Raw genomic sequence first — 27,557 nt, forward strand, 5'->3', positions numbered from 1 at the left:
TCCTGTGTGGCCTTCGGACAGGCAGAATGCACTAAAACAAGAGGTGTTATACAAGATCCTTGTCCAGTTAATAGCCGTTAATTTTGAGTGAGAAGAAAAGCAAGGTATGTGGGTTGACTGCCAGAAGCCTTTGCAATGAAGCTGAATTTAAACTAATTGTTGTAACAGAGAGTCAGTGAGAAAAAGCAGAAGCATAAAGACTCTAAGCCAACTTAGCAATTATACAGACGCTATTAGCTGAACTGAAGGTCATTTGACATTTGAAGTAAAATAAAAACACAGTTCTCCTTCATTTACCGCCTGACCATAAGGAAAGTGTCAGTCACCTACAAGATGTAACTGGAATGATCCAACAGGAGCCGCAAAGCAATAATCCGAAGCAATAATGTATAATTATCTCTAATTTGGTGTGCAGGGTGTGTTTTTGATAATTGAAGTTCTGTAGCTCTGCATTAAATGAAAGTATAGACTAAGTCTGTTCTCTCTAACTCAAAGTCTGACAGTAAATGGGGCATAAAATGTAAGCAGGTAATAAATTGTATTATAACATGTAAGTTCAACAAACTGAAATGTGTTTGGGGCCAAAGTGACTTACATGCTCCTAGTAACAAGGAAGTAAAAGAATAAAAACAAAAACAACAGCACTTTATGTACTACCATTAAAGTGTGTCACACCTACAAAAAAAATCCAATCCTGTTACGTTTCATCGGCCTATGTGAAACAACGCTTTAGTGCCCTGGGCGTACCATGGTTTAAAGTTAATTTAAGGGCTTAAAAATAGCATTCTGAGAAAGAGTGCAACCAGGAAAAAGAATTTCATGTGTCATCTCCACCGCTTTGTTAATATGTCTCTGTTAGGTGATGCATGCACAGGCTTCAGTACATGAGAGCACAAAACAACTCCCACACATAAAACACACATCCACCCCCCTCCTCTGCTTAGGTTTCCCCTCTCAGAGTTCCTACAGTTTCACACAGCGACTAAAAATACAGGAGTCAGCATGCCACTGGTGGACGGGCCATGGAAAAAAGGCTGTCATATTCGCAAGAGAAGTCATGGAAAAAGTGAGGATCCAATTTCAGGGACGCTGATAAGCAACAAACATACAGTATGTCCGCCTGCCCGCCAAAATTAGCACCCACTGATGTGCTGCAGGCTCGGACTATAGAACTGAGGGCGATCTAGATCCAGATCAGTTCATGGGTCAAGCTATTGGAAGTGCTCAGGGACAGCCATGTAGGTGTTTGAAGTAAGGGCCTGCTCAAGGACACTTCAGCAGGGTGAATGACTGTTGACTGGGAAACTTGAATCTGAGACCTTGTTTTTGAGGAAAGTTTTAGCTCTAACTTGCATCACCTAGCTCCCTTCTGAGAAAGAATGTATCCCCACTTTCATTCACATACAGGCACTGTGGGTTAAAAATATTTCGGAGCAATCCAGTGTCCATTTAAAGAAGACCTCAACAGAATATCTTGTCAGATAAGTCCTTGTTGAATCCATGTTTTGCATTACTGGTCTGATTCTGCAGAAAGGTGTGGTAATGCTGACTTGTCCAACTGCACTGTAGTGTAAATGCACTATTTTAAGCCATGAACCTATGTTTGCACTAGGATTGTATTTGAACAGTGCATATCACAGGAAAATCTTGAAATGACTAAATATTATTTAGCGCCCCATATACTTTCAAATTAAGCTATCAATTGATGCCGTTTCATAGTCAACAGACAAAGCAACATAATAAAAAACATCAAGCATGAAAGAAACTGGGAGAGGTAGATGAGCGTATTGTTCCCACTGTCGATATAAGGCCTTAACTAGAAGCCACTTTGCTTATCTTAGCAGAAAACTAAAACAGAGTGTATATATTTTTTTCTAACAATTTGAATGACTTCTAAAACCTTAAACAAAGTCTCTCTAATCACTTGAATCATCTCCCACCACTCAGAAGCGTTAATCATCACATCTGCTGAGCTCTCACTCACCTTCACTTTGCCATTGGGTTGCAGCAGCTCAGTGACCGACACTTTGTCCTGCTGCAGCCGCCTCTTCACTAGCTTGGAGCAGCAAACGTTGACTGCACCTTGCACGTGTGACCCGTTGTACTCAGAAAACGTCCTGCTGTCAATCACCAGCAAACGGCCCGTCCCTCTCTGAATCAGGCTCGCCAGGCGCTTGATGTCCATGGTGCTCCGCTTGGTTGGCCCTTTCTCACCTGCCATGATGTTGTAGAGTCGCAGTGGTCAAAGACGTGAGGTAGTAACGGATTGGAGTGGTTAGGAAGAGGGGAAGCTGTGAGAGGTAAAGGTGAGGGAGTAGGTGGGGAGGAAGAGGAGGTGAGGTCAGTGGAGTAGGGCTGTCACCGGAGCAGGCACTGAGAGATTCATGGTGCCTGAAAAACAGACAAAGACAGAAAAAAAAAAAAAATAATACAATTAAAATCAAATGATAATGCATTTTAATTGAAGTGATATTTGCAACTCCCTTTGCAAGTTTGAGACAGAAATGATTAGACGTCCAGAGTAAGATCACTTCTTGGCCTCAAGTTTTAGTCAACTCAAGCAAAGGCAAATAAAAAAAATACAAATAAAATATGATCACTTCATCCCTACTGCTGCCAAGCAACAGTGACAGATCATTTCCAAATATTATCCAAACAACAGTCAGGTGCAGAGTGTATTTTTATGCATCTGTATCATCTTTTATTGGCTGCTTTGAGCACCTTTAAAGTTAAAAATAGTCACAATGGTACCCATGAATATAAAAGTTATTTAAAGGCTTAAAAGCCAACTGGATGCTCCATCAGGATTTATCACTGTTGAGATCTGAAGCAATGTCACACATCCAAATAAAAGCCAAAGACTTAAGCTAGACATGCAACACAATATAAAATGTGCGTGTGTCTACGTTAAGTGTGTGTGAAGGTTGGTAGTTGTTGATGGAGGGTCTCTTGTGGGGTAGCTCATGAAACAGGAAACTGAGGGAGATAAATTAAGCCGGGGGAATTCAGAGAGCAGGTCTGGACACAGGCAAACAGCCTGTGTGACATCCTGTGTATGTGTGTGTGTGTGTGTGTGTGTGTGTGTGTGAGAGAATGTGTGTGTGTGTTTTACAGAGAGCCATCCATAAACTTGATGAACTGCCTCCTATCTATCACAACTAATCACTCAGATCTCCTCCATGCTCACGTTCAAAACCACAGAGTCTGTACATTTAACGTGAGAGACACACACATCCAATCATTTATCAGGGCTGAAAGATCAATAACTGGCCATGTGAGTGGGAGAAAAGGTGTGCTAGGCTATATCTGACTGTTACATAAAGCCACAGATCCATTTTTTAAAGAACTCACAGTATTATTAAAACCCTGTTTGGATTGAGGACCAGCTCTCTGGTCATCCAGGTGTCATGCGACAAGTGAGAAGGTCAGAATTTGAATGCAGTCGTGTTGTTTTATTCATCTACAGGCACGCGGTGTCATGAAAAATAGATGGACCTCCTCTCATTTACCCCAAACACTAAATGGAGGTATACAAGCTTGGTTGAAAAGGGACAGTATAGGACGGACAGACCTAACAGAGATGCAAAAACAGATAGCAAAGTGAGAAATCTTAACAACAGAAACACACATCATTCTAGCAAAAAGGAGAAAAGTTAATTGAAAAAAACAACATAGGTTATCAATTAATATAGGCTACCAGGAACTGTAGCAGGTTAATTAAAACCCGAGTGAGAAAGTGGGCAAGAAAACAGAGACTGAGAGAGGAGTCATGGAGTTCAACCGTCTTCTTACTAGTGTCCCAAGGGATGACCAGGTGGCTTTGTTCTGTAACTTTTCACCTGTGCTCCCTAACACCAGCGGTGCTGATGGAGAGGGAGGAACGAGGAGCGAGGGGCGAGGAGCGAGAGGCGAGGAGTGAGGAGTGAGGGGTGAGGGGTGAGGAGTGAGGAGTGAGGGGTGAGGAGTGAGGGGTGAGGAGTGAGGGGTGAGGGGTGAGGAGTGAGGAGTGAGAAGTTTATAAAGGTTGTTATTTAGTAAGGATCATTACAGCCTAGCAACTCATCCAGCTCAAGGTAAGGGAGTAGAAAATGATGGGGAAAGGGGCCTGGAGGACATAGACTGCTTGAAAAGAAGGAAGGAAGAGGCTAGGAAAGTGAAATTGCTAACTTGCAGATATTAGCACTAAACAAAGACCTGGATGCTGAGTAGAACATATCCTGTAAAATTTGACTAACGAATACATAACAGTAAAAGTCATGCATCTTTTTTTTTTTTTTTTTATAAAAATCTGCCATCTTGCCTACAGGCTGCAGGCCAAGCCTGAACATAGATGTATACATACTGCTGCTGCATGGCAACCTTCCTGATGCAAGAGCAGCAGCGCAGGAACATAGAGCATCCTCTTCATATAGACAGCAACTGCCTGTACTGTAAACACAACCTGCTGCTGTATCAGTGGGTGTGCAGACACAAGGGACAAATCATGGTCAAATGAAATGTATAATTTATACTAAAGATAGTATACACAGAACTGTGCACAAACGTAATGCAGCTTTAATTAAGAAAGCAACACTGTCAAATACATTGTATCCAGTTGATTAGATCTGTCTTTATCATCCTAATGATAGAAAGAGAATTTCTGTGAAAAGGACAGCATTATTAAGTAGCATGCAGCAACGCAACAACATATATGTTAACTGGCATCGTGACATTTCCCCTTTCAGCCATTCTGCTGAAATACTGAATAGCATAGCTGCAGTACTGCTGCCCCTTCCCACAAACGTCTCCCCGCCACATTATGACCTGCCCCGTCACCTGCTATAACATACCTTATTTGGTGCCGAGCCCTTTAGGCGAGCAGCTATCAACACAGCTTCCAGGAGTGTGAATATTACTTTCTCTTTTCCTGTTTCCTTGCTGCTGAGCACAACATCTGACGCCAATGTCTAATGGCGACCGCTCTCTCACCCGCCCAGCTACTCTCACTTTTTTACTCCGAATCCCTCCGTCGTCCTCTATCACTCTCTTTCTTGCTTGTGCAGTGAACGAGGATGGGGAGGGGAGGAGTGTGCAGGTTTACATGTGTAGCGTTAGTGAGAGGGAGACACTGGGTGCTCTGCATCTTGGTACAAGACATTCATCCTACGGCAACATCACTCACAGTGGATCTTGTTTGTGTGGACAAGAGGAGGGATGAGGAGAGTGGATAATAGGAGAAGTTGCTCCAAAAAAGGAAACAAGATATGAAGAAATATCAAAATATGGAAGAGATACCGTAAAAGACAATAAGTAATACAGAGAGGTAGCTCAAACCTCAGTATTTTTTACTCTGCATCACAACCACAACCCTTTTAATGCAAAACCATCTTTCTTCCTCCATCTTGCATCCAGCCGGGAACAATAGGGAGCATAAACAAACACACTCCTTAGACTAAAATAGGCGGCAGCCAGGAGCTCGCTGTGAGGCTGAGGCTGCACAGAGCAAAACAAGCTGAGAGGAGAGAAAGCGAGGAGACAGAGGCAGTGTGTACAGGCCCAGAGCAGATTCTGTTGTTGCCATAGAAACAGCTCGGTTGGGGTGAGAAGGGGGCACAGGGAGGGTGATGGTGATGGGATGCTACTCTTGATGACGCTGGATCAGGAGTGTTGAGAGAGCTTAAACTGACAGCACTACATTGCATAAACTTCATAGATTCATTACATTACATTGAATTTATTAGGCTTCTTTTAAATAATGGTCGTATGGTCCGAACCACTCAACTCTATCTGCAGCTTATTCAGCAGAACTTTGTTTATATCTGTCCTCAGTTGGTAGAACTTCACTCCATCCCCATTTCTACAAACGTAGTCAAAGCATGTTGGCGAACAAGGTTGAGCACCTCCTAAATTTTCTAGTACTACAGCAGTGCACCTTCACTTCTGGCTGAAGGTAGTAGAACCAGATCAACTGGTCCATTATGAAAGATCTTCTTTTACATTGCTGGGGAATTTGAATAACTTAACTAACCTGCAGTGCCTCTGAAGTGATCAAACTCTAAGTTGTGTGCGTCATTACAATCACAAGCACTTGCAAAGAGCTTAAACATGAAATATATATATATATCAATATATGCTATATTGATATATCTGCAACTTTCTTCCTTCTGCAACCTTTTAAAGATTTTTAGCCAGAAAAAAAACGTTTTTGTTGACCAACAGCTCTTCTCAACTGACCTGATATGAACATAATTTTTTAATAAATACAGTTTTAGAAATATGTATGTTAAAAAACAGCTTTTTCTAAAATTAATGAGAAAAGAGGAAATCCCAGAGTTTCACTGCCTTAAAGTAGAAAGTAGAATACAGTCCCACTAATCATCAACAGACTTTACAGTCACTCTCTTTACAGCTGATAACAGAGACTGATAACAAAAAATATTTCTATAGGTCAGTAAGACAAAGATGAGGAATGACCTTTGTCTTCATACAGTGAATAATCCACTGCAGAAATATTAATGCAAAAGCATGAGCTAAGTATGATTGCTCAACTCTAAAACGTCAAATCAGACATCAGGGAGAGACAAACCCAAAGAGAGCACCTGGAGGGCGACCAGTGCTGATGTAATACCATCCAGGTCATTCATTTACTCCCTGAATAACGTCACCTGTGGCCAGAGCCCTGACTACACTGATAAAAAGCTGTTCTTAACTTCATACAAAGACAGGCATGCCTTGTTTGTTTAGACCACAAACAATGACATCATCAGTTCAGTTGTCTCTTGGCCTTTACTCTGAGCCACAGGCACTATCATGCACTAAAAGTTTGCATGCACGTGTGTTTACATGCTGTCTCTTAGGATTGTTTGTGTGGTAGATGCCATCACAACAATGGCCTCAGGCCAACACAATCGACACCAGGCTAAAGCAGAAAACAAATTCATAGTAAAGAATTTTTAACCGGAGTAATAGATCCTATTTGGCTTCAAAATGTTGCTGGGTTAATGATTACTAAACAACCAATCTGATATCAAACCTATTTTTGGATTGTTTTTGTAACTCTAAGTAGACCTTATCTCTCTAAAATTAAGAAAACTTGAAGAACCATTTATTTAGTTAAATTATTTCTTTACTAACAGACTTTCTATGCTCTAAAGTCTGAGTAGGAATATCTGTCTCAATTTCTATTTCAAATTTCTGATTGTTCTGCCATTTTATAAATGTCCTGTTTGGTCAGACTTACAGTGCAAGATATTCAGTTTATGATCGCATAAGACACGCAGCAAATCCACATGCATGGTAGGAGTTAAAGGGTGTTTCGCATTTTTCTAAGGGATAATCAAATGTGAAAATTTGTTCCACATAAATTTTCTGTCGGTAAACTAAAAGTTTGTTTCAGCTTTACAGCAGAGTCTTCACTTATTCTGAAAACTAGGAGGCTTACATGTCATGTTACTGCTTCTACTGTACAATAATAACCAAACTGAACTAATCTTTAAACCATCGAAAAAATACTTTATATGGATGCTTGTAACATGAGGTTGATAAGCAACATCTGAATATAAATAGAAGGCTAAATGTGTTAATCACAAACATGGTCAGTAGAGTGAAAAGCCTGGGCTTTTCACAGAAATGGCAAACATTGGAATGATTCAACATGAGTGGTGCTGCTGCAGAGAACATGCGTTTGAAAAATCTGTATCTGGTTATTGGCTCTGGTGCAGCAGAAGCATCACCATACTGTAAACAACACAACCAGGTATAAAGCCTTCTGATGCCCTTAGATCAATACCCTCCCTGTTGGCTGCTGCAAATTGCGGGGTCGAATAACAAAGTGGGGCTACCCCGGACTCTACCACAACAATAATCATGACATGGATACTGTGGCAAAGAATAACAATGATACCAGAAATAAAATACACCATGTAGCCTATAAATAGAATTTGAATAACAATGAAGAAAATGTTTATCGAGAAATTAGAAAAAAATAAAGACATGGGGCGCACAAGGAAATAAATAGGACACTGTGTCGTATTTGATAACGTTAATAACAATGATGGAGGGTGCGCTGTCGTACCGCACTATAATAAACCGACCTACATTTAAAATAAGACGAAAACCCAATGCATACGGTGGCTATTGCCTTTAAATAGGTACCATCATGAGCATGAATAAATGAAATGGTAACATCTTATTGTTTGAGTGCAAAACCTGCCCCGTGTTGTTGTGACGCGTGGATATGTCCGCATGCGAAAATGAACCATTGATCGCGCAGCCTAAGATGATGAAAAGCTGCTGCCCGCAAAATAATGAGAGATTTTACCCACCTTGAACAGACGAAAGTGAAATATCAGACAGTTGTCGAGATAACACAATCGATAACTTCAATAGACGGGTTTAATTTCCATTATAAGACTGACGCGCACATAGAGGAGGGGGTGAGTGCGCGCTTACAGACTCGCCGCAGCAGGGGGGGGGGGCAAGAGCGCAGATAGCAAGGAACCGCTGCTGACTTAAGCTAGCTCTGTGGGTAGCAACAGTGCATGGTAGCAACGCACTTGTTAACATAATTTCGTTTAACACACACACACACACTTAACACTCACCTCTCGTTCCGTCCTGTCTGTTATTCAGCTGTGTGTCCTCCATGTGTGTGGGGGCAGCGGCCGTGTCTTCATGGGGCTGGCCGGTGTTTACCTGTCTGTGTGTCGGGGGACAGGACAGCTGACAGAGGATGACAGCGCCAGGAACAAACGAGACATGAAAGCGCGGTGATAGGCTGTAAACCCGCTCCTTCAGTCGTTCATCTGGCTGGGATACGTGGTTGTGTCGTGATGGGGGATAGATTAACTTTGCTAGGCTAGGTTTAGTCTAAAACAGGTAGTGTGTAAGTGTGTTTGGGAGGAAGGGGGGTTAGTTACAGAAGGTGCACTTCAGCACTGTCTTGAACTAAAGCGATGAGGTCATGGTTCAGCAGGGAGAAAAGAAAAAAATTTTGCTAGGTTGACGTCACCTTCAGCCAATCAGCGCAGGCGGCTCAGGGGTTGAGTGACGTCGGCGGTCTGATCCGTGGATTAAAGGGACAGTCCGGCTATTTAAAGGAGACGCGTTTATGAATGGCGCAGTGACAGATTTTCCATAGCCACTAACCAGTGGCAGAGATGCATGTAATAAAATGTGGTTACAAAAAGGGAAGAAACAGGGCAAAAGAAAAAGAGCTAAGAAAAGGGTTAAAGAAATATATAGTTAAGCAAATAAATTGTGATATTGCACTTAATCTAGGCCTATGCTTTTTAAACAACAGATAATTACAATGCTGCTCTATAAATAACCCTATTAGTTTTTCTTAAACAACAAAAATGCTATTTAATCCAAATGAGTACAGAGTTTTGTCGAACAAACATGCATAACCATCAGTCACATTATAAAGCTTTTTTTTAATGGATGGACAGTTGCATTAAAATTTAGGAAGAATCTAGGCCATCTCTCCTGTGCTGATAAAAGATAAAGCTGTTGACTTAGCCTAGATGTCATGCTGACCTTTGAGCTTCATGTGGTTGAGTAAAAACCCTCAGTGCATGTTCTTTCATTAACTTTTACTTTTGATAATACTTGAGAAACGGTTTTCATTCTTCTTTTGTTGAATCTCTATTGACTTTCACAGGTCGACTTTGTTTGCACAGGTCACAGCCTTAAAAGCTATAGCAGACTCAGGGGTCATATGTCAAGGTGTGCAGGTGTATAAAGAGTTCTTGGTTTCATCCTCAGGCTGCAGATACATTTTCAAAAGATGCAGGAGAAATATACATTTAAAACCTGTTGTTATCCTTTGCTATAGATTAGTCCTATAAATAACCTAATGTGATAACTATACATTTTTTATTGTTCATTGTGTGCCTTTTATTTATTTGGTCACTGCTGGCCATACTAAAAAATGCTCTTTGGGGATAAGAATATTACATTTGACCATCATGGGTTTTTTCATTACATTCATTATTATATGTACATACATATATATTACATACATATGTTGGTTGAAAACATCTTGTATTAGCCTAATTAATTTTTACAAATGCCATTTTGTGTCTGATGTGTGTGACCTTTTGTGAGACTGTCTGACAGTGTTATCCCAGACCTATGCTGATGTGTACAGTAGGCTATAATACAGTCACTTTGATGGGTTTTTTTTCAGTTTCTTTGATGGTTTTAAGGACAATGTTTCTCAAATGTACTACTCATTCAACAAGCTGAAACTGACAAACTACAAACACAAGAAATAAATTAAATAATATTTGCACCACAGACTCGAACAGTTAACGTTAGGCTACAGCCAAAAAACAGTTGGCTAACTTAGTTGAGAATAAAGATGGAAAATGTAAAGTTTTTGCAGCCCTGATAATATAACTTTGCCATAAGGTGCCATTTATTTATGATTATAAAATAAAAGTATTGAAAAAATAAAAATAATTGATATGATATTATGTTCAGAAGCTAATTAAGATATTATATTTTAACCATATTGAATTGCAAAATGACTCAATTGGCGAAGTATTCAAAATATGCTTAAAAATAATATCAACATACAAATGAGCACGTAAAGGGATATTACAAACTTTATATTTTGCATTTCCAAAACACCAACTTTCATATTTATGCTCAAGTTCTTTTCCTCTTTTCTTCTTTTGAATGCTCTTTAACAACCCCATAATACAACAGTACGAGTAGTTATTTAACAAACATTATACTGAAATAAAATGAAATCAAAGAGTGAACACAAAAATAATGTAAACAAACACAAAGTCAATCAGGCTTACTTCGCCTATGACAAGATTCTGTCGGTTTTCTATAGTAACTGCCACGAATACAACATTTAAATCCAACAATAAGTTATTGATGTCTTGGGACTTAGATATAAATGATTTGACTGATTTTAGAATTGATGGTAGGGTCTATTCCCGCTTGATTGCTGAAAACTAACATTTTTCAAAGTTATACTGAGACATACCTGGGTCCTCCATCGAAATGTTTATGAAATGTCCCTCGATCCACATGAGAGCACATATATCCTAATAAAGGCCTTACCCTGGTTGAACTTTGACTTAAAACCTTTTTATTATTCTTTGAACAATTAGTAGACTTACGACTCACACAAATGTAACCAAATATTTGTGCATATTATTCTTTTTTTTACATTCATTAAAACGGATACTGCCACAGTGGATCAAACAGTTGTCATAAGTAGGTGTTGGATGTCAGAACCACGAGTTCTCTTTAGTTTGATTGGAGGCCTTTGTTCTGTTGCTCTGCCATCTAAGTAGGAAGAGGGATACATCTATTACTGTAGAATGTTTGTGCAATTCCAGTGTATATACTGACACCCAGTGGTTCAGTCCATGTACTGCAGTCTGTGGAGTGAAAACATTTTTGTGTGCGCAGTAACGTGAGTGATAGTCACATCTAGAGTGAACCACAGCTTTTAAACAATCGTTGGTTATCTATAACTCTAATCTAGTGTGTTGTTAAACTTTTGTAAATTTGTATTTATTGCTCAGTTAAGTTGATTACATTTGTTTTATGCTCTAGTTTTATTGAGAGACAGAAAATCACAGAGACTGCAACACACATTCATGAAAATCTAACTTTATTTTGGATGCAAAACTCACAACTTAAAGCGGTACTGTAGCAGAGGAGAGGAATACTGATGCTGGTTGGTTGTAACTTGTATGTCGGACTGTTTGGCTATGTCATCGTCACCAGTTTGTTCATCAGAAGATGACCAGGTAAGCATTGAACGAGCAACCAGTAAAAATTCTTGTCAGTCAACTACATTGGACATTATCAGAGGATGAAAAAGTTTGGCAAATCATTGTTCTTATCAATCTTTTTCCCCCTACTCCTCTAAAAGGTAATTGTGGCAGTTCAATTTGCTAAATGATTTGATGTTCATGAATTGGTCCGAGCCCACACAGGTTATTTCCCTCCTCTGATATTGTCCATGACTGTTGATCTGATGCATTAAGTTAAGATAGAAGTTTTTTGAGCGTCATTTTGTTACATACAAAACTGTCTTCACTGTTTTAGCTGCCTTTACACGTAGCAATAATATCTCATGTTGTCAACTGAGAGTGGCCTAAAGAGTCACAGATGGAATCAAGAGGGGACTGTGAAAAAGTCAGTCTGAGGTAAAAATCTCCAATACAAACGATAAAAACATACACAGAAAGCAAAGCATATTAAAGCAAAGCCTACCGGCGTAAAGTAATGATACTGAAGACCGAACATAATCTATTTATTGTCTGTTGTGTAAGGTAACTCAGGTAGTTGTCACATTTTTGTTCTGTCAAATCTTGCGATAAAAAACGATGGTTTGATCCACAGTATGAGCTACATTCCATCATGGTGTAAACAGAAATATACACAAGGCATCTACTCCAAAGGATTGTATCAAAATGTTCTAAAAATATCTCTGGTTCTGGTTGGTTTCACAAAAGCAAACTGTATCAAAAGCATTGGCCGAGAGCAAGCTATATATATATGTATATATGTCTATATATATCTATATATCTATACATAAATATATAAATACATAATTATATATATCTATATATGGATATATATATATGCTTAAACCTTTTCCACAACAAAAAGCAGGACAACCGATCACGTCGCTTTGATTGTAGACCTATGGAGTCCCATACAGCACATGCAATCCATTAAACTCAACACAATCAAAAAACACAATATGGAAAGAAAGAGAACTGTTACATCACAGACAACCTTAGTGTGTCTGTTTGTGCTTCATACAGATTAGGCCTGTCGTGTCTATACAACAATCATGGGCTTCTTACATCACGGATGTGTTCAAGCTACTGTTGAAAGCAGAGGTGTCACAGAGCAGGTAACGCTAAGGTCGACAAACTTTTTCAAATTAGCATGATTATTAGTTGTGTGCACGACGGTCATGGTGCATTACTTCATGCAAACATTTTGCTGTCCTGTGCATTCTACTTCCCTGTGTGTATGTCAGATTCTCCATATCTTTGACTCTGGTTTTTTATTGATTTTGTTATTGATAGTTCAATGCTATTTCTGTCCTCTGTCCCCTCAGTGTCTGCGGCTCTGTGACGCCTCTGAATGTCTGTCTATGAGGCCTTGATGCAGTTGAGTTGTTGACTGTAAACATCATGGGGCCATGATGACTGCACAGGCAGCATGGTAAAACTGTAATACTGTAAATTGCACAGAATTCCTAATTAGTTCATTAATAACCTAACTTTAATACATTCCTATGTTCCATAAAATTGCACATGCCTTTAATGAACACATAGCACCATGCAACCTGAAGATGAGGTGGCTCCTGAATGCATCACAAGTAGAAACAGGCCATCTGTGATGATGTCTTTTTACATTTAAAAGTCAATAAGAATCAATGAAAAAGATGTTAGCTAATCTAACATCAGTGAAATATTAAATATTAGGCTGGCATTTGATTGTTTATATAGATTGAAATGATGCTGGCACTTATACAGTAATAAAGGGCCCTTACTTTTAATCCTAACTTTGGTCAGCTAATCTTGAGCTTCCTCTGTAAAGAAATCTGACACCGCTGCAGGGGATCAGATTTGACTTTAGCTCTGGGTATTTGGATAACTGTACATAAAGTATAAGAGGGGATATTTCAGGATGAGCACTAAATGAGGCCTCGACTCAGGTACAGTATCTAAATAAAAACCTCAGCAGTGCAAGTTATGAGTGTGGTTGGATGAATTTGGGCCTGATTGACTTTGGATCAAAAACACATGCATGTGTTTGATCACCCCCCCTCCCCTTCAAAATGTATTATGCTCAAAGATTAAACAAAAAGCACAGATATTGTCTGTTCTAGCCTGTCTTGGGTGAGGAGATCAACATGATTTGAACATGTTAAAGGGTGAGATTGAGATGATGCTAGGTACAGTGGTGTGTACCACCAGAGGCGGTACAGTGTACAGTGGTGTGTCTCGGTCTGGGTTTGGCTGTCACGCCCACTCTACTCCTCAGCAGTGTGTGACAGCTGCTTCTCATACAGGCTGAGGACGTGATGCACAAACTGGTACTGCTCGCTTGTCTGGATCATCCCGCCCCTGAGAAGCACACATGAGAATGAGATCTTAGATTGTGAATAGATTGCCCACATCTTTAAACATATTCAATGATATTAGAATTAAAAAAACAAACATAGACCTTTTTTTGTTTTAACCTGAGATTGATCTTTGTAGCTTCTTTTTTCTGATTTTATAATTACAATGCTTCTTATCTCAACTTCAGTCAAACTGTGTTTCTCACTTCTTGAACATGTTTTATTACAGCTTCTTTTTTTTATTTAAGTCGTAAGTGAAATAGATTTAGGTCAAGATTTATTTTTCAACCAGCCACAATGTCCATGCAACACAATGTACAAGTAACATCTTGACTTGTAAATAAACAAAGTTTGACAATGATTTAGATAGCATTTCGCTGTTTTTCTCACAAACAATTCATACGTTAGTTTAAAGCAACTTTCTGTAAATTGTGATTTGGAACCAGATTATGTGAAACTAAAGTCAGCAAAGGCTTTTCCCCCTTAATAAATACAGATTTGATGGTAGGAGCTAGTCGTGCAGGACACAGGCTAAGAATATCTCACCTGTCCAGACGGAGCTGGCAGGTGGTTTTCAGGATGTCGACCACACCCTCAGTCCTCAGCTGCTTGCACAGGATGGAGGTGGCGATGAAGCAGCCAGTTCTACCAATTCCAGCACTATGGACAGAACGTATTAAAGGTATGTGGAAAGTATACCTTTTTTAGAATCAAACCCACTCATTTGAATAAAGCCAAATCCTCCATGAGAAAACCAGACACCAGAGATAATAACAAAAGCAAATGCTTGCTCTGAAAACTCCCCCCCTTTTTTTTTTACATTACCAACAGAGGAAATATTGAACCATTTATTGGCTCTGAATCACAGTTTAGCCACTTTTGTACCTGCAATGAACAATTGTTGGCCCACTGGAGGGCGGGGCTTCCTCTCGGGCCCTCTCCACTTCTTGCACGAGCTCCAGGAGAGGCGGCGCTTTGTCGGGAGTCTTCTGATCCGGCCACGAGGTGTACCAGTACTGCTGTAGACTGCGCTCCTCTCCCTCACACTGGAACCCACACATAGACACATGAACACACAGACATACGGACAAGTGCTCAGAAGATAAAGATGTGACGATTATGTTCTCTCATACATGTATACTAAGAACGATTTCTGAAGCACCTGCGCCTACTCCTCTGTTTCCTGCACTGTAACATAATCAGATCCATCAGCTACATGTTTTCCCTCAGGATCTGACTATGATCGTTAATCTAACAGATGGGTAACATTAACCAGAGGGGTTGAATAAACAACATGCTTTTAACTCAGAGCACAGTTATATAACGATCCCCTGCTGATTAGTAATCAGATGGAGGCCGCATTTACTGAATTATCATGTTTGGCTTGCAAAGTGCCAATGACACTAAAGACCCCAATTACATATAAAACAACCATCATGAACACAGAGATGGAACTGAAAAATACAGCTACTGAGAGAACTTTTAGGTAACAAATGCTCATCACATGTTAGGAGTCTGCACCATGACTGTCTGATTAAAAACATTTACTTTATCAAGATGTAAACTTGGTTAGTGTTTGATTTTTGAGGACATAGGACTGTGCTTCATGTTTTGTATTACATGGTGTTATATGGCTTCTGAACTCATCTGTTGACCAGTAATCTACTAAATAGTTTAAAATACAACAAGCTAACTGCTCAACTGCAGGCTACATTTATTTGCCCAGGTTTGACATCCAACATTTTTTACAGCCATCACAGTAACAACAATGGATGTGAATCTCTTTCCAGAGAGAGAACTTCATATTTATTCAGTGGTTTAATGGAGACTGTATGAGTAGTTAAAACAAGTTCATGAGACAGGTATTCTGGACTGAATTTAGTCTGTGTTGTTTGAAAAATGTAAAGTATTGTTGGGGTGGCTCAACGTCTGCCTATCAGTCCACCAATTTGGTCCTGACTCCTGAACAGTTACGTGACTTCTGGGGTTTCCTCTTCAGGTTCACATTTGTGATTTAAGTGTAATGTCTCATTAAATACTGGATTAACTTTTTTTTGTCTAATACTGCTTTATGAATACCTGCAAACCATCGTCAAACCCATCTGCCCATCTCTTCCATCTACAAAGCCCTGCAGGCCATGGATTTGTACCTGAGCTTACCCTGTCACCCCATTTTTGGAATGGACGTAATTGTTGTTCCTGTGATCTGACCTAAAGACTTTTGTGTTTAGTAGCAGCTGCTTACTCACTCGACTAAGATGGTAAACTTCAAATTATATGCGATCTTATTTATGTAACTATTGTCATTGTTTGCATGTTAGCAGGCAATTGCAGCCACACAGAGTCAAAAGTGTGGCATAGATTTAATAAAAAACAATTGCTGATGCAACGATAACTTTGAGGTTTACACATAAACAAACAGATTGTAGGTTTCTTTTCCATCTTTTTTAAAATCTTGATTTAACTGATGATTTGCATTTTATTCCCTTCTTGTGTGATATGTTAATAGCCCTTCTGTGTCTCACCTTCAGAGTAAACACCCTCAGGCTGTAGTCATCTTCTTGGGTTACCGTGACGACAGTGATCTCGATGCCCTCATGGGTCACAGTGTCCTCAGGCCAGTACTCCGCACATTTCTACAAAACATGTCGGACTCTCAAGTGGATGTTTTTACCTATCAAACCATCTACTCAACTGTCTTTATATTTATTCATTCATATATCCTTCATCCTTAACCTCAACTGACCTCGTTTTTCTCCTCCAGGTTGGTGATCATCACTATGATCGGGGTCCTCTCCTGCCACACCATCCTCCAGAAGTCCCCCACAGTGTTCACCGTGGGACCCTGGGTGGCGATGTAAGCCTGCTCCTCCCCCCCATAACCCTGTGAGCACACAACAACAGAAACACACAATAACACCGAATATATACAGATACAGTTTGCACTGTTAGCTTTGCCTCTGGATACTCATATATTCACTTACCTTGAGATAATTAGCATTGATGTAGGTAATGAGGAAATCCTCTTCATCCAGTGAGTGTAAGATCACTCTGCTGTGTGTGTCTGGAGGTGGATAGAAAAAGAATATTATGAGAAACAGAGACAGATGGAATGTCATTTAAGTGATAGCAGAAAAAAGAAATGGAATCACCTTGACTGTACTTACTGTATTACATCTTACAAATATGTTTTAGAATTAAATTGTGCCTTAGGGTAAGATCCAATACTCTGGTGCTCAGAAACAGAGAGTTTATAAAAAATATATATGCTTAAAATGTACAACATATTAAATGGTTTAATTGAGTAAAAAAGTTAAATCAAATTGAATAAATTAAATTATATAAAACTGCGTTTTGTCTTTGTTGGCTGTTCCTAATCGTTTTGTTGCTGTACTCACTGGGTAAGATGGTTTTGTAGCGGTTCTTTCTCACCAGCCCAGGGTAGTTGTACTCCTTAGGGTCCACAAAGTTCATGGGAGTTTCCTGCCCATGCACATAGAACAATGGGTGCAACAACAATCAGTATTTACAGAAATTAAGGGGAAGTACCAATCCTGCCTCTAATATCTGTGTTTTCACCCAAAGTAGCCAGGACTTTTAGTCCCTGGAGATTTTTTCAAGGGGTTAAAAAGTTCCTCCAGCTCATTGTTGTCTGGCTTTCAACTACGGTCTAAAAACCTGTGAGGATTAAACAAATAAATCAGCTGACTTCTGAAAGAGTCGACCAATCAGCAATGTTCAGCGCAACAAAACTCGCCCTTAGTCCATATACTTAAAAAAAATGATATAACCTTTCTAGCAGGTACCTTATAATGGTAAAATAAAGTTCCTGGGACTTTTTTTTTAGATATTGGTCTTGCTCAGGAAACAGAGAGAGTATCTCCTACAGTCCGAAGTCCCTTGGTGAGTTCCTGCAGTGGAAATACATTTTAAAATGCAACTAAACTGTTTGGAGAAAATGTGACGGGATGTCAATCACTGCAGTTCACACTGATCTGTTGCTATGTAAGTGATGGAAATTCTGTGGCTAACTTATTTATGATCTTGAAGGCTTATCTTTTTGCCTAGCAGACACTGGAATCCTCTGTGGGGTTTTGTATGCAAATACGTCCGTATCCATTCTGCCTTCGCCTACTAACAGACAGTGGAAAAGCTTACGGGTGTGTGCAGTGCTCCACTGGGTGTGTGTGTGTGTGTGAGTGTGTGTGGGTGTGTGCATTTGTGCCGTCGTCTGTCTGTCTATGTGTGTGTTTCTGAGTGTGTCAGTGTATGCCTTTTCCGGTGAGTCTGTGTTCATCCTTGTTAATATAAAGCATGTAGGTGGATGAGCTGCGGTTGCTGCGCTCACATAAAACTCAGCCTCTAGGCTCTGGTCTTCCATGGCCCGTATGTGTAGCATGGCCGGGGTCAGAGTGTGTGTTCCCTGTCGGAGGTACTCCTTGGCTGTCTGGTCTCGGGGGGACAGCTGGGCTCCGTAGCCGTAGGGCTCAGTGCAACCTGGTGTGCACATGTCCAAGGTCAGGGAGACATTGGAGCCTCTCCTGTGAGATACAGATGAAATCATTCAGGAGAAAATTGACCTGCTTGGATGTTAAAATGAATCTGCTCTGTGCATACAAGCCTTCAAATTTGGTTAAAAAAGTTAAGCTGCAAGAAGCATCTTTCTGCTAAAAATGAATAAAAAACATAAAAAACATAAATATTAGCTTCCAAGTCTCATTTCCAAATATACCGCGCAGACCTCTGTAGCCATCTCTCACCTCTCCTGAAGGCCCACAGGTGTGACAAGGAGTGTGGCTGCATCTCCCTCTGTCCTGGTTTCTGTGCCCAAGTCAAAGACGGGAGTCTGGGGCATGGGTTCCATGTCCAGTAGGTCCTCTTGAGCGTCCGTCCACTCTGACAGCGTAAAGGAAGGCTGCCGGCTCACAGACTGACGTCGATCACCAACGTCCCGAATCACTGTTCCTGACGACCACAAGCCAGCACCATACCGCCACTTACACACCATGTGGATGACCTACAGAGAGGTGAAATTGAGTTACGGTTTTGTGGATAACTTTTTGTCCCTTTAAATGTAAATTTGTTGATAATTATTTAAGTAATTGATTTCAATTTCAATTATCTGGTCACTCTGCTTTCTTTAGAAGATAATCATGTGTCTTTATGGTCAATTGCAATAATGCAACATTCACAATAATCTCACATTAATGCAGAAATGCAATACAATTTTCAGAAATGGAATGTTTTACCATGGTAACACAGATGGCCACACCAATGCCTGCAGTCCCATGAACGATCCAGCTGTGTTGTGTTGTGTCTACCACCTCCCTCATCAACACCATGGACTGCACAGTGCAGAAAGAGAGAGAGACAGGGGATTCAGTGTATCCACAAGGTTCTTCTTTGCCACTCTATAGGTCAGATCACAGGAACAACACTTACGTCCATTCCAAAAATGGGGTGACAGGGCAAGACGAAGCTCAGGTAGAAATCCATGGCCTGCAGGGCTTTGTAGATGGAAGAGAGAGGTCCATTTCCTTCAACCACAAAAAACACCCAGTACCCCTGGGAGGAGAGAGGGAGAGAAGGAGGATTGTCACAGTGTAGCCTCCAGGCATTGATGCAGCAGTAATCAGGCAGCACTGTGGCTGCTCATAGGTGAGAAGAGAAGAAAATAAGAAGGCCTTTATGCAAGCATCAAAAATATGGAAATTGACCATTTGCAGACTCGTTTTGCAATCCATGCAGCATTTAAAATACTTTTTTCCCCCGGATATTGTAACATTGAACCCCTTTCTTTTATTTTTGCTTGAATGAATCAAACATGAATTGCAAAGAGACTGCTCTAGAAAAAGGGAAGACGTGTCCAATTTTATCCTCCAAACTTTGCCTACAGTCGTTTTAAAAATACTTACATTTTTGAAAATGAAATTAGGCATATGAAAAAAACAAAACATTTGTTGGAAAATAATGGTCAAGTTGAGAAAACACCTTGGGCTTGCCTCATTTGCATACCTAATTTAGCAATTACACTGCTGTGAATTTTGAATAGTAGGCTATAAAGCTTTTGCATTGAGTTAAATTTATTCTATAGTAAAACATAAAGGAGACATGTCATTAATAATCTACAAACAATAACCCACTTTTACTTAAATTCTCTAGGTTTCCACATCTATTCACATACCGTGACTTGGGAGACGACAAACAGTGCAGCCCAGCAGTGGATCTCAATCACTAGCGCGTAAACCTTGTGCAGGAAAACTTCTTCCCCCTGTGGGCTTTGTCTTCCTGCAAATCCATCTTTGCAGTTTGGAAGCAAGTCTTTCTTAAGATTTCTGTCGCTGCTTTTTTCTGTCTTTGTGGGTTCATCGAGCCAGACAGGGTCCTCGTCAGGCCTCAGGAAGATGGAGTCCTCGGTGTGGGAACGGGTCGAGCTGCTCAGTCTGCGGGTCATGATTTCCCTGTAAAACAAAGGTCTGTTGTGTTACAGGTATTTCACTTCCCTCCCAGTATCCAGCGTCTTCTCAATAACCTGAGCATAGTTCTGTTTTCATCTGTTTGTCCGATCACTGTACACTTATATCTACTAATTTTAAATATTTTGTATTTGAAGTTAAGTTTCAGCTTTAAGTTGTATTCAAATTGACACTTTTTAGGTTTACAATTTTTCTACCTGCATTGCTGTTAATTTACTGCTCTGTGTGCCTTTGAATTGCCCATCGGGGACAAATAAAGTTTTTTGAATTTGAATTGAACATTTATTGTCATATTTTTTGTTAACAAAATAAATGTTCAAATATTACTTAACTCACAACAACTTACAAACACAAACAAGGCAAAGCAGTTCATGCTTAAAATCATTAAGCAAGCAGGCAAACTTCAAACTTGAAGAAAAAAGAAGTTTAACATGTAGGCATTGTTAAAAAATGTAAAAACTAAAGGTTTTTCAGTTTAAGTAACTATTATCTTTTCATTGGCAAATCTCAATGAATGTCTCCATGGTTACATTTTTCACAACTGAAAAAGGTAAACAGAAGAAAATTCAACCAAACTACATATTCACATCGGGCCAATTTAACCTTAGCTTTGTGTTTGTTGGTGTGATTGTGTGTTTCCTAAATGTGTATGTGACCGAGAGGGTTGTGTTTATTCAAAAGTCCTGCTCAGATGTATAGCTAAGCAACCTGGAGTGGCTCTCATCTCAGGACCCTCTTGTCTCTTGTCTTCTTCAGATTGGACTCCATTGTGTGAACGTGTGTGTGCGTGTGTGTGTGTGTGTGTGTGTGTGTGTGTGTGTGTGTGTGTGTGTGTGTGTGTGTGTGTGTGTGTGTGTGAGAGAGAGGCTCTATTGTGGAAGGATGAGTCAGGGGTAGCGTGTTTACAGCCCTGTCCGTTGCCTTGGTAACAGAGTGGCTCTCATCCTTCTCATCTGTGTTGAGCATTATCATCCACACACACACACACACACACACACACACACACACACACACACACACACACACACACACACACACACACACACACACACACGCACACACACGCAGCCTCTCTGTATCAGTCAGCAGTGTATTCAAAGCCCTTTTTCCGCCCTGCTCTTTTATCCTTCAACCATTAATAAAGGTGTTTTGTACATTTGGCTGATTACTGCCACGTGGTCGGTGCTGTGCTGATGTGTGAATGCGGGGGCCTGTGAGAGTGGTGTTGTGCTGTTTGCTTACATATCATATTTGTCTAAATGTGTTGCTGATGGCTAAATTTGGTCCAAGTGAGTTTGAAACAAGTTTGTTTTTTTTATCAATGACTGCACACTAACAATTTAGAGGAAGGGATTTCCAATTAGCTAACTGGAATATTAAAAGAAAAACATATTTTAACATGTATACAGACGGTCACATGACTCACCTATGAAGGATGGAAGGGAATTGGGGAGGGAGTCAGATCACATGATCAAGTAAAATCCTGTATCCTGGGGCAACCAGCCGTTGTTAGCCATTGTAAGGCAGAGTCAAATCTGGAAGACAGAAAAACAGTCAAACATTATACAACTCACGTGTTAAACATTTCGTAACAGAGGAAAGAGGAATTACAATCAGGGGTGTGTAAAGAAGAGTGGCTGGCATTGGCCCCTCTTGAAATCTGATTGGCCCCTCCCAAATCCTAAACTATGATTCAGAGGTGGGTCTTAAAATAGCCCATGAGGGTTGTGTTGCAACAGGCCACTAGTAGCTTTACATCGCAAGCCCGCAACAGCCTCGTAACAAAGCTCTGCCATCATTAAGACTCTGTACTTACATTAAATACTGAAGTACTTATACATTTCGTGATTTAACAGTATGTCAGGGGTCGTAGTAGCACAAGAGACACAAGATGTAGAACAGCAGGAGACATGCACAGACATGCACACACACAAACACAAGACTCTTCTGCCCTACCAACTTGATCATTAACAGTGGAGCCATTTTGCCTGTTACGCCTCTGTTACTAACTCTGATGCCGGCTCAGCAGCGGCATGACGTCCCACCATTTCATCTCTGCAACATTTATATAGACGATGATGCGTATCAAAGGCGTACATGTTAAGACTTGGACTGGCAACGTTAAGAGGGCTGATGTCACACATTTCCTTTTGGTAGTACTTTATATTGTGACATTCATCTTCATTGAAAAAGTAAACAAAATATATACACAGGAATATACAATCTTACTTTAATGTAAGTAGTTAAAGTGGATATGACGAGTGGTTTGTATATGTGTGTGCACAAACTTCATGCCACCCTTGCCCCAGTTGGGCCAACCAGTCAATCCAGATTGTGTCCCCAAATGAAGAAACAGTTTAAAGTAGAAGCACCTTTGAATCATTTTGAGAAAGTTTGATAATCTAGTTTCATGTAGAGATAGGTCAGTATCGCCCCTGTTAGCTCCAATCTGAGCAGAGGGTGGTGATGTAAGGTGACACTAAACTGTCAATATTTCTCCCCCTCTCTTTCGCTCTCTCTTTTTGTCTCTCCGGCTGACATACGAAGTGATGATTGGAGCCAGACACCCTCAGAAATACATTCAGATTCTTACTGTCAAATCAGTATGCATGAAGTCAGGGCTCCTCTCTCTCCTGTCCTGTGCCACGGGACCCCGTTGAACAAACCAGGTGAGCTCAGCTGAATATGAGACCCCACCAGTGTCACGGACTGTGTGTGTGTGTGTGTGTGTGTGTGTGTGTGTGTGTGTGTCTGTGTGTGTGTGTGTGTGTGTGTGTGTGTGTGTGTGTGTGTGTGCGCTCGCGTGTGTGTGATTGTGTGTGTGGGTTTATGAGATACAGCAAAGTTCAGGTGTTGAACAGAGGAGACCTTCTTTTGGTGCTTTTCTCTCCCTATTTCTGTTTGCTTTGCTGTGAAGGTGTTTTTTAAGTGATGACGCCAGCTAACTCGTAGCCATGGCAATGTGCATATATACAATGTACACACTCACACAAATGTATACACACACTTGCATTGTATTCTATAATAGCAACTGCTTCCGTTTTTGAAAACAATAGTTGGACAGGTAGCTGAGGGGATGGAGCAATGAATGGGAGGAAAAGCTTCTCTTTTTTGTGTGAAGGTTGTCTGAAGCAGTGACGCAGTGAGGTTGGCGTTTTGGTAACTGTGGCAACCATCACACTGTAGCGTGCCGTGCATACACACACAAAATTGAGGTGAGATGAAAATCAAAAACATATATCTGCACTGGGAGAGACGTGACAATATTCACATTGGTCTGAAAGATTCTGCCTCTCTTTGCTTTTAGTCTTCGAAGTAAATATCTTTGTTTTTCAGTCACAAGCTGCCCACTTGCTAAGAGATTTGTCTGGTACATTTAATCAGTTCTGTAACTTCTGATTTTAGATATACTAGATCTTCTAAAAGTCAAAAGTCCAACTGTCTTTAGAAATGTTGAATACATTTAAAATTTAACTCTAAAATTCTTTATAAAGGTTTTTTTTTTCAAATTGTTTTACGTCAAAGTTTCTGTGCAGATATTTTAGTATTTCATGAAACAGACAGAATTTAAAACTCATTCTTTAAGACCTACAAAAGCAAACCAGACCATCAGAATCAAGATTTATTTAATTTATACAGTATTTTTTAATGCATGGAACCACTGCGACAGGGTCGGTATCAGGTGACAAACTGGAAGTAACAAAAGAAACATTGCTTACATCTTAAGTGACTTGACAGTTAAAAGGGTCAAGGGCACCTCGGCAGTGCTCAGGAAATGAACTGGCACCTCTCCAGCTACCAGACCAATTTCCAGGTCTTGGTACACACGGCACTTGAGCCGCCGACTCTCCGATTCGCAACTGAAGTCCCTACAGACTGAGCTACTGCCTCCCCAAGTTAAGTTTATAATCAGTATTTGTATAATGTCTCTTTTTCTGTATTTCCTTTAAGTCTAATGTTCCTGTTTTAATCCAGGGTCAAGGGTTGCCAAAAAGCCACAACTGGAAACCTGTATGCATGGCATCCACTTTGTATTTTACATCTGAAGCAATGTGCATTGCATGTGTCCCTGTTGAATATTTTGTTTTTCAAGCGGAATATTAAAGGAAAGATAAAAGGTAAATATAATTTGTCGGTTGTATTTCTTTCCTCCAGTCATGTTGGTTCAGGGTGTTTCATCACTACTAAGAATTCTGGTATGGAAATAAGACATGTTTATTTATCCGTAGTAGAGTTTAAATGTAGTAGTACAGAAAATGCTGAAGTATGAATATACATTGTAGCATCCCATCAGAGCCAGAAATACACTGAGGACACGACCTAGGTGTCCTCAGTGGTAAGAACGGCGCTGCATTTAACCCTTTAACGGACCTGTTTTTCCTTGTTTTGTTTTTACACACTGCCCTACTTCACACTATTTTACCAATTGTATTCAACTCTGTCTCAGCTTGTGACAGCATCACTATGTCAACTCAATATTTTGTTAAAAATGCACAACAAGGTAGAGGGGAGTCCTTTCTATTAAAACCTGACATCTGATTCAGCCTCATCTCTTGCTCCCCATGACCCCATCCCCCTCAGTCTTTAAATAGAGTATATGTATAGTGTTTTCATTCAATCACTAACAGCTAGCATTGTCTAAACGGAGACTAAGCCCGTCGCCTCTCTCCCAGGAGAATCGCAGGAGCAGGAGTCACTGTCTGCTGAAACATGTGTAAATCACCATCTGCACTCACAAGCAAGAGGGAATTAGAGTAGACTCATTTTTTTCTTCTTTAATGACAGCTGGCTCGTGTTTTTAATGGACACCCCCGATGCCCTGAGTGTCTCCGTCTGGACAAACAATGTGTTCAAATCTGATTTTTTTCCCTACTTTATTTCTTACAAAATGATCTGCTTTGCTGTGTCTGTCATCATAACAGCTAAATCTCCGGTGCAGCAGCACTTCCTGTGTTCAGGTGGATCTAAAAAATATCGAGCGTGTTGCTGAAGTGCTGAATGTGAAGTGAGACAAGGGAAGAGGAAGCTCTTATCGAAAGTGATGATGTGATAGAAACATGAGATGAAGTCACAAGGGCCGAAACCTGCCTCACCAACCTTTCTTTGTGTAACCCACACACAATCACAGAAATAAAATCTTGATTTTTAAGCTCACATGAGCTCTCAGTGACCTTAAAAATAAAACCTCAGCTCGCCTGCAGGTTCCTCCTGTATATCACACAGACAGATAATCAATCCGCTTTGTTTACATACACTCCTACAATCTTCTGCAGTACCTCCAGGGGCATTTCAAAGAGAAATTTCATAAGCACACATATAAACTTACACTTCAGCCGAAGCTATACTGTATGAATTATTAAAATGTGCAGCCCAGAGAACTGATATACAGGCCAATGGAGATACATTTGGATTTCTGCTGCTACATGATTGCACTGCATCAAAACAGCAGCACAGGAACGGCTTTCTCTGGCAGTCATTCATGCTAAGACAACACATCATTCATATCACGTACATGGCTACGGTGAGCCAGAGCGACCACACAGTGCAGAGCTGCATGGATTAGTAATGAATCACCCGGGGAGGTGGACTGTTGCATCTATCTCTCTGGCGACTCCCACATTGTCACATAGAAATGATACAAAGTGAGAGGAAATCAAGCTTTGGATTATGACAGATGAGAGAGGAAACACTTAGAAATAAAAGTATCGAAGGAACCAACCTGTTGGTAAATGATCAGCCTGAAGAGATCTGAAAATAAACACGCACACACTCAGGCAACAACACACATCCCCTACCTTTACACAGTCAGGAGAGCGCAGCAGCCATATGCACCATTGGGGCTTTGCTGAGGAATTGGTATTCACTTCATGTTGCACAGGAGAGAGGGAGCGACAGAGGGAGTAGAGTAGGAGGAGGAGGTGTAGGAGGAGGAGGAGGAGGAGGAAGAAGAGGAGGTGCTGGAACAGTCACTCACCCAGAGCCTTAAGTCTGGTTAGGATAAGTCCTCTTACCTGGCTGAGTCCTTCTTCACATCGCCATCTGCCGCTCTGCTCCCTCCGAGCCAAAGACCAGGAGCCAAACACCAACAACCACGCCAATCCCTTTACTGCTCCTCTGTCTGCGGGAAGAAGAAGAAGGAGTGTGTTTGCGTATAAGCAGGAGACAGACTGACTGTGAGAGGAAGAGGAGGTGTGTGTGTGGGGTTAGAAGAGAACGATTCTGCAAATATGTTTGTGTGAAAAAGAGCTAGAGGTTTTAAGTCAGATGGGTTTTCTTTTGTTTGTATCCTGGAGGAGAGAGCGATCCACAGGCGGCAGCTTCGTCTAGGTATATGCAGCAAGAGGCTGTGCGGTAGCCTTGGCAACAGAGCCAGGATGAGGAAGAGCGAGAGAGGGAGCAGGAGAGAGAGAGAGAGAGAGCGAGAGAGAGAGTGTCTGTGTGTGTATGTGTACGTGTGTGTGTATTAATCACATTGTGGGAACATAAATCGGTTCATGTGGTGACACTAAGGGGACTCACCGCCAAAAGATGCTTCACACTTCCCACATGGTTAACTATTAAAGGATATAAGCATTCTGTATTTTAACTATCAACAATATACCATAAAAAGCAAAACCTGACCACATATTTTTTTCTACCGAGGATTCTTGTGTTAGCAAGGCCTCAAATAGCTTGTTGAACTGTTAAAAGAAGATTGTTGCTGAAGAAGTTAAAAAAAAACACATTAAATGTCATGAAGCTGCAGCATAGCGTTAGCATCTTGATGTCCTAAATACTCACTAGAGCATATACCTATTATTCCACTGCTGAAAATAGGCCACTACAAATGCACTGTGAACCCATGTATGACAATGCTCCAGTAAGTTAGTGTCCAGTTGTCCAAGTGAATTATTTTTGCCTAAAATTGTGTTTTCTTAAAGATAAATGTGAGTTGCAGACAATGAAATGTTAGCTGTAAAGAATCAAAAGATGCAAGAGAGAGTATT

The 27,557-nt window shown here is 40.5% G+C and overlaps 2 protein-coding genes across 6 annotated transcripts in view; both read right to left on the reverse strand.

Moving 5' to 3' along the window:
• Positions 1-8,770, reverse strand: part of dusp8a (dual specificity phosphatase 8a) — a 42,815-nt gene extending 34,045 nt beyond the window's left edge. Inside the window, exons 1-2 of one of the 4 annotated variants that reach the window (XM_061036481.1) lie at positions 8,583-8,770; positions 1,985-2,391 (exon numbers count right to left, since the gene is read on the reverse strand). In XM_061036481.1, the coding sequence (XP_060892464.1) occupies positions 1,985-2,221 (237 nt within the window). In that variant the 5' untranslated portion in view covers positions 2,222-2,391; positions 8,583-8,770. Of the gene's footprint in view, positions 1-1,984; positions 2,392-4,829; positions 4,978-6,453; positions 6,543-8,303; positions 8,457-8,582 lie in introns of those variants that run through there. The other 3 variants (XM_061036480.1, XM_061036483.1, XM_061036482.1) reach the window with 3 other exon arrangements.
• Positions 8,771-11,600: 2,830 nt separating this feature from the next.
• ptpn5 (protein tyrosine phosphatase non-receptor type 5) lies at positions 11,601-26,927 on the reverse strand. 2 transcript variants are annotated; one of them, XM_061036486.1, is made up of 14 exons: positions 26,583-26,927; positions 21,998-22,106; positions 20,280-20,556; positions 19,538-19,660; positions 19,345-19,440; positions 18,856-19,112; positions 18,444-18,636; positions 17,494-17,578; positions 17,080-17,159; positions 16,842-16,979; positions 16,621-16,731; positions 14,981-15,141; positions 14,642-14,755; positions 11,601-14,099 (listed from the first exon to the last, which is right to left on the reverse strand). In XM_061036486.1, the coding sequence occupies exons 3-14, from the start codon at positions 20,547-20,549 to the stop codon at positions 14,006-14,008; spliced, it is 1,722 nt and encodes a 573-aa protein (XP_060892469.1). In that variant the 5' UTR covers positions 20,550-20,556; positions 21,998-22,106; positions 26,583-26,927; the 3' UTR covers positions 11,601-14,005. The 2 variants fall into 2 exon arrangements, with proteins under 2 accessions (XP_060892469.1, XP_060892470.1); XM_061036487.1 differs by lacking the exon at positions 26,583-26,927 and adding an exon at positions 26,367-26,500.
• Between the last annotated feature and the right edge of the window lie 630 nt (positions 26,928-27,557).

This window comes from Labrus mixtus, chromosome 4 (genome assembly GCF_963584025.1).
Source record: "Labrus mixtus chromosome 4, fLabMix1.1, whole genome shotgun sequence".
Taxonomy (NCBI): Eukaryota; Metazoa; Chordata; class Actinopteri; order Labriformes; family Labridae; genus Labrus; species Labrus mixtus.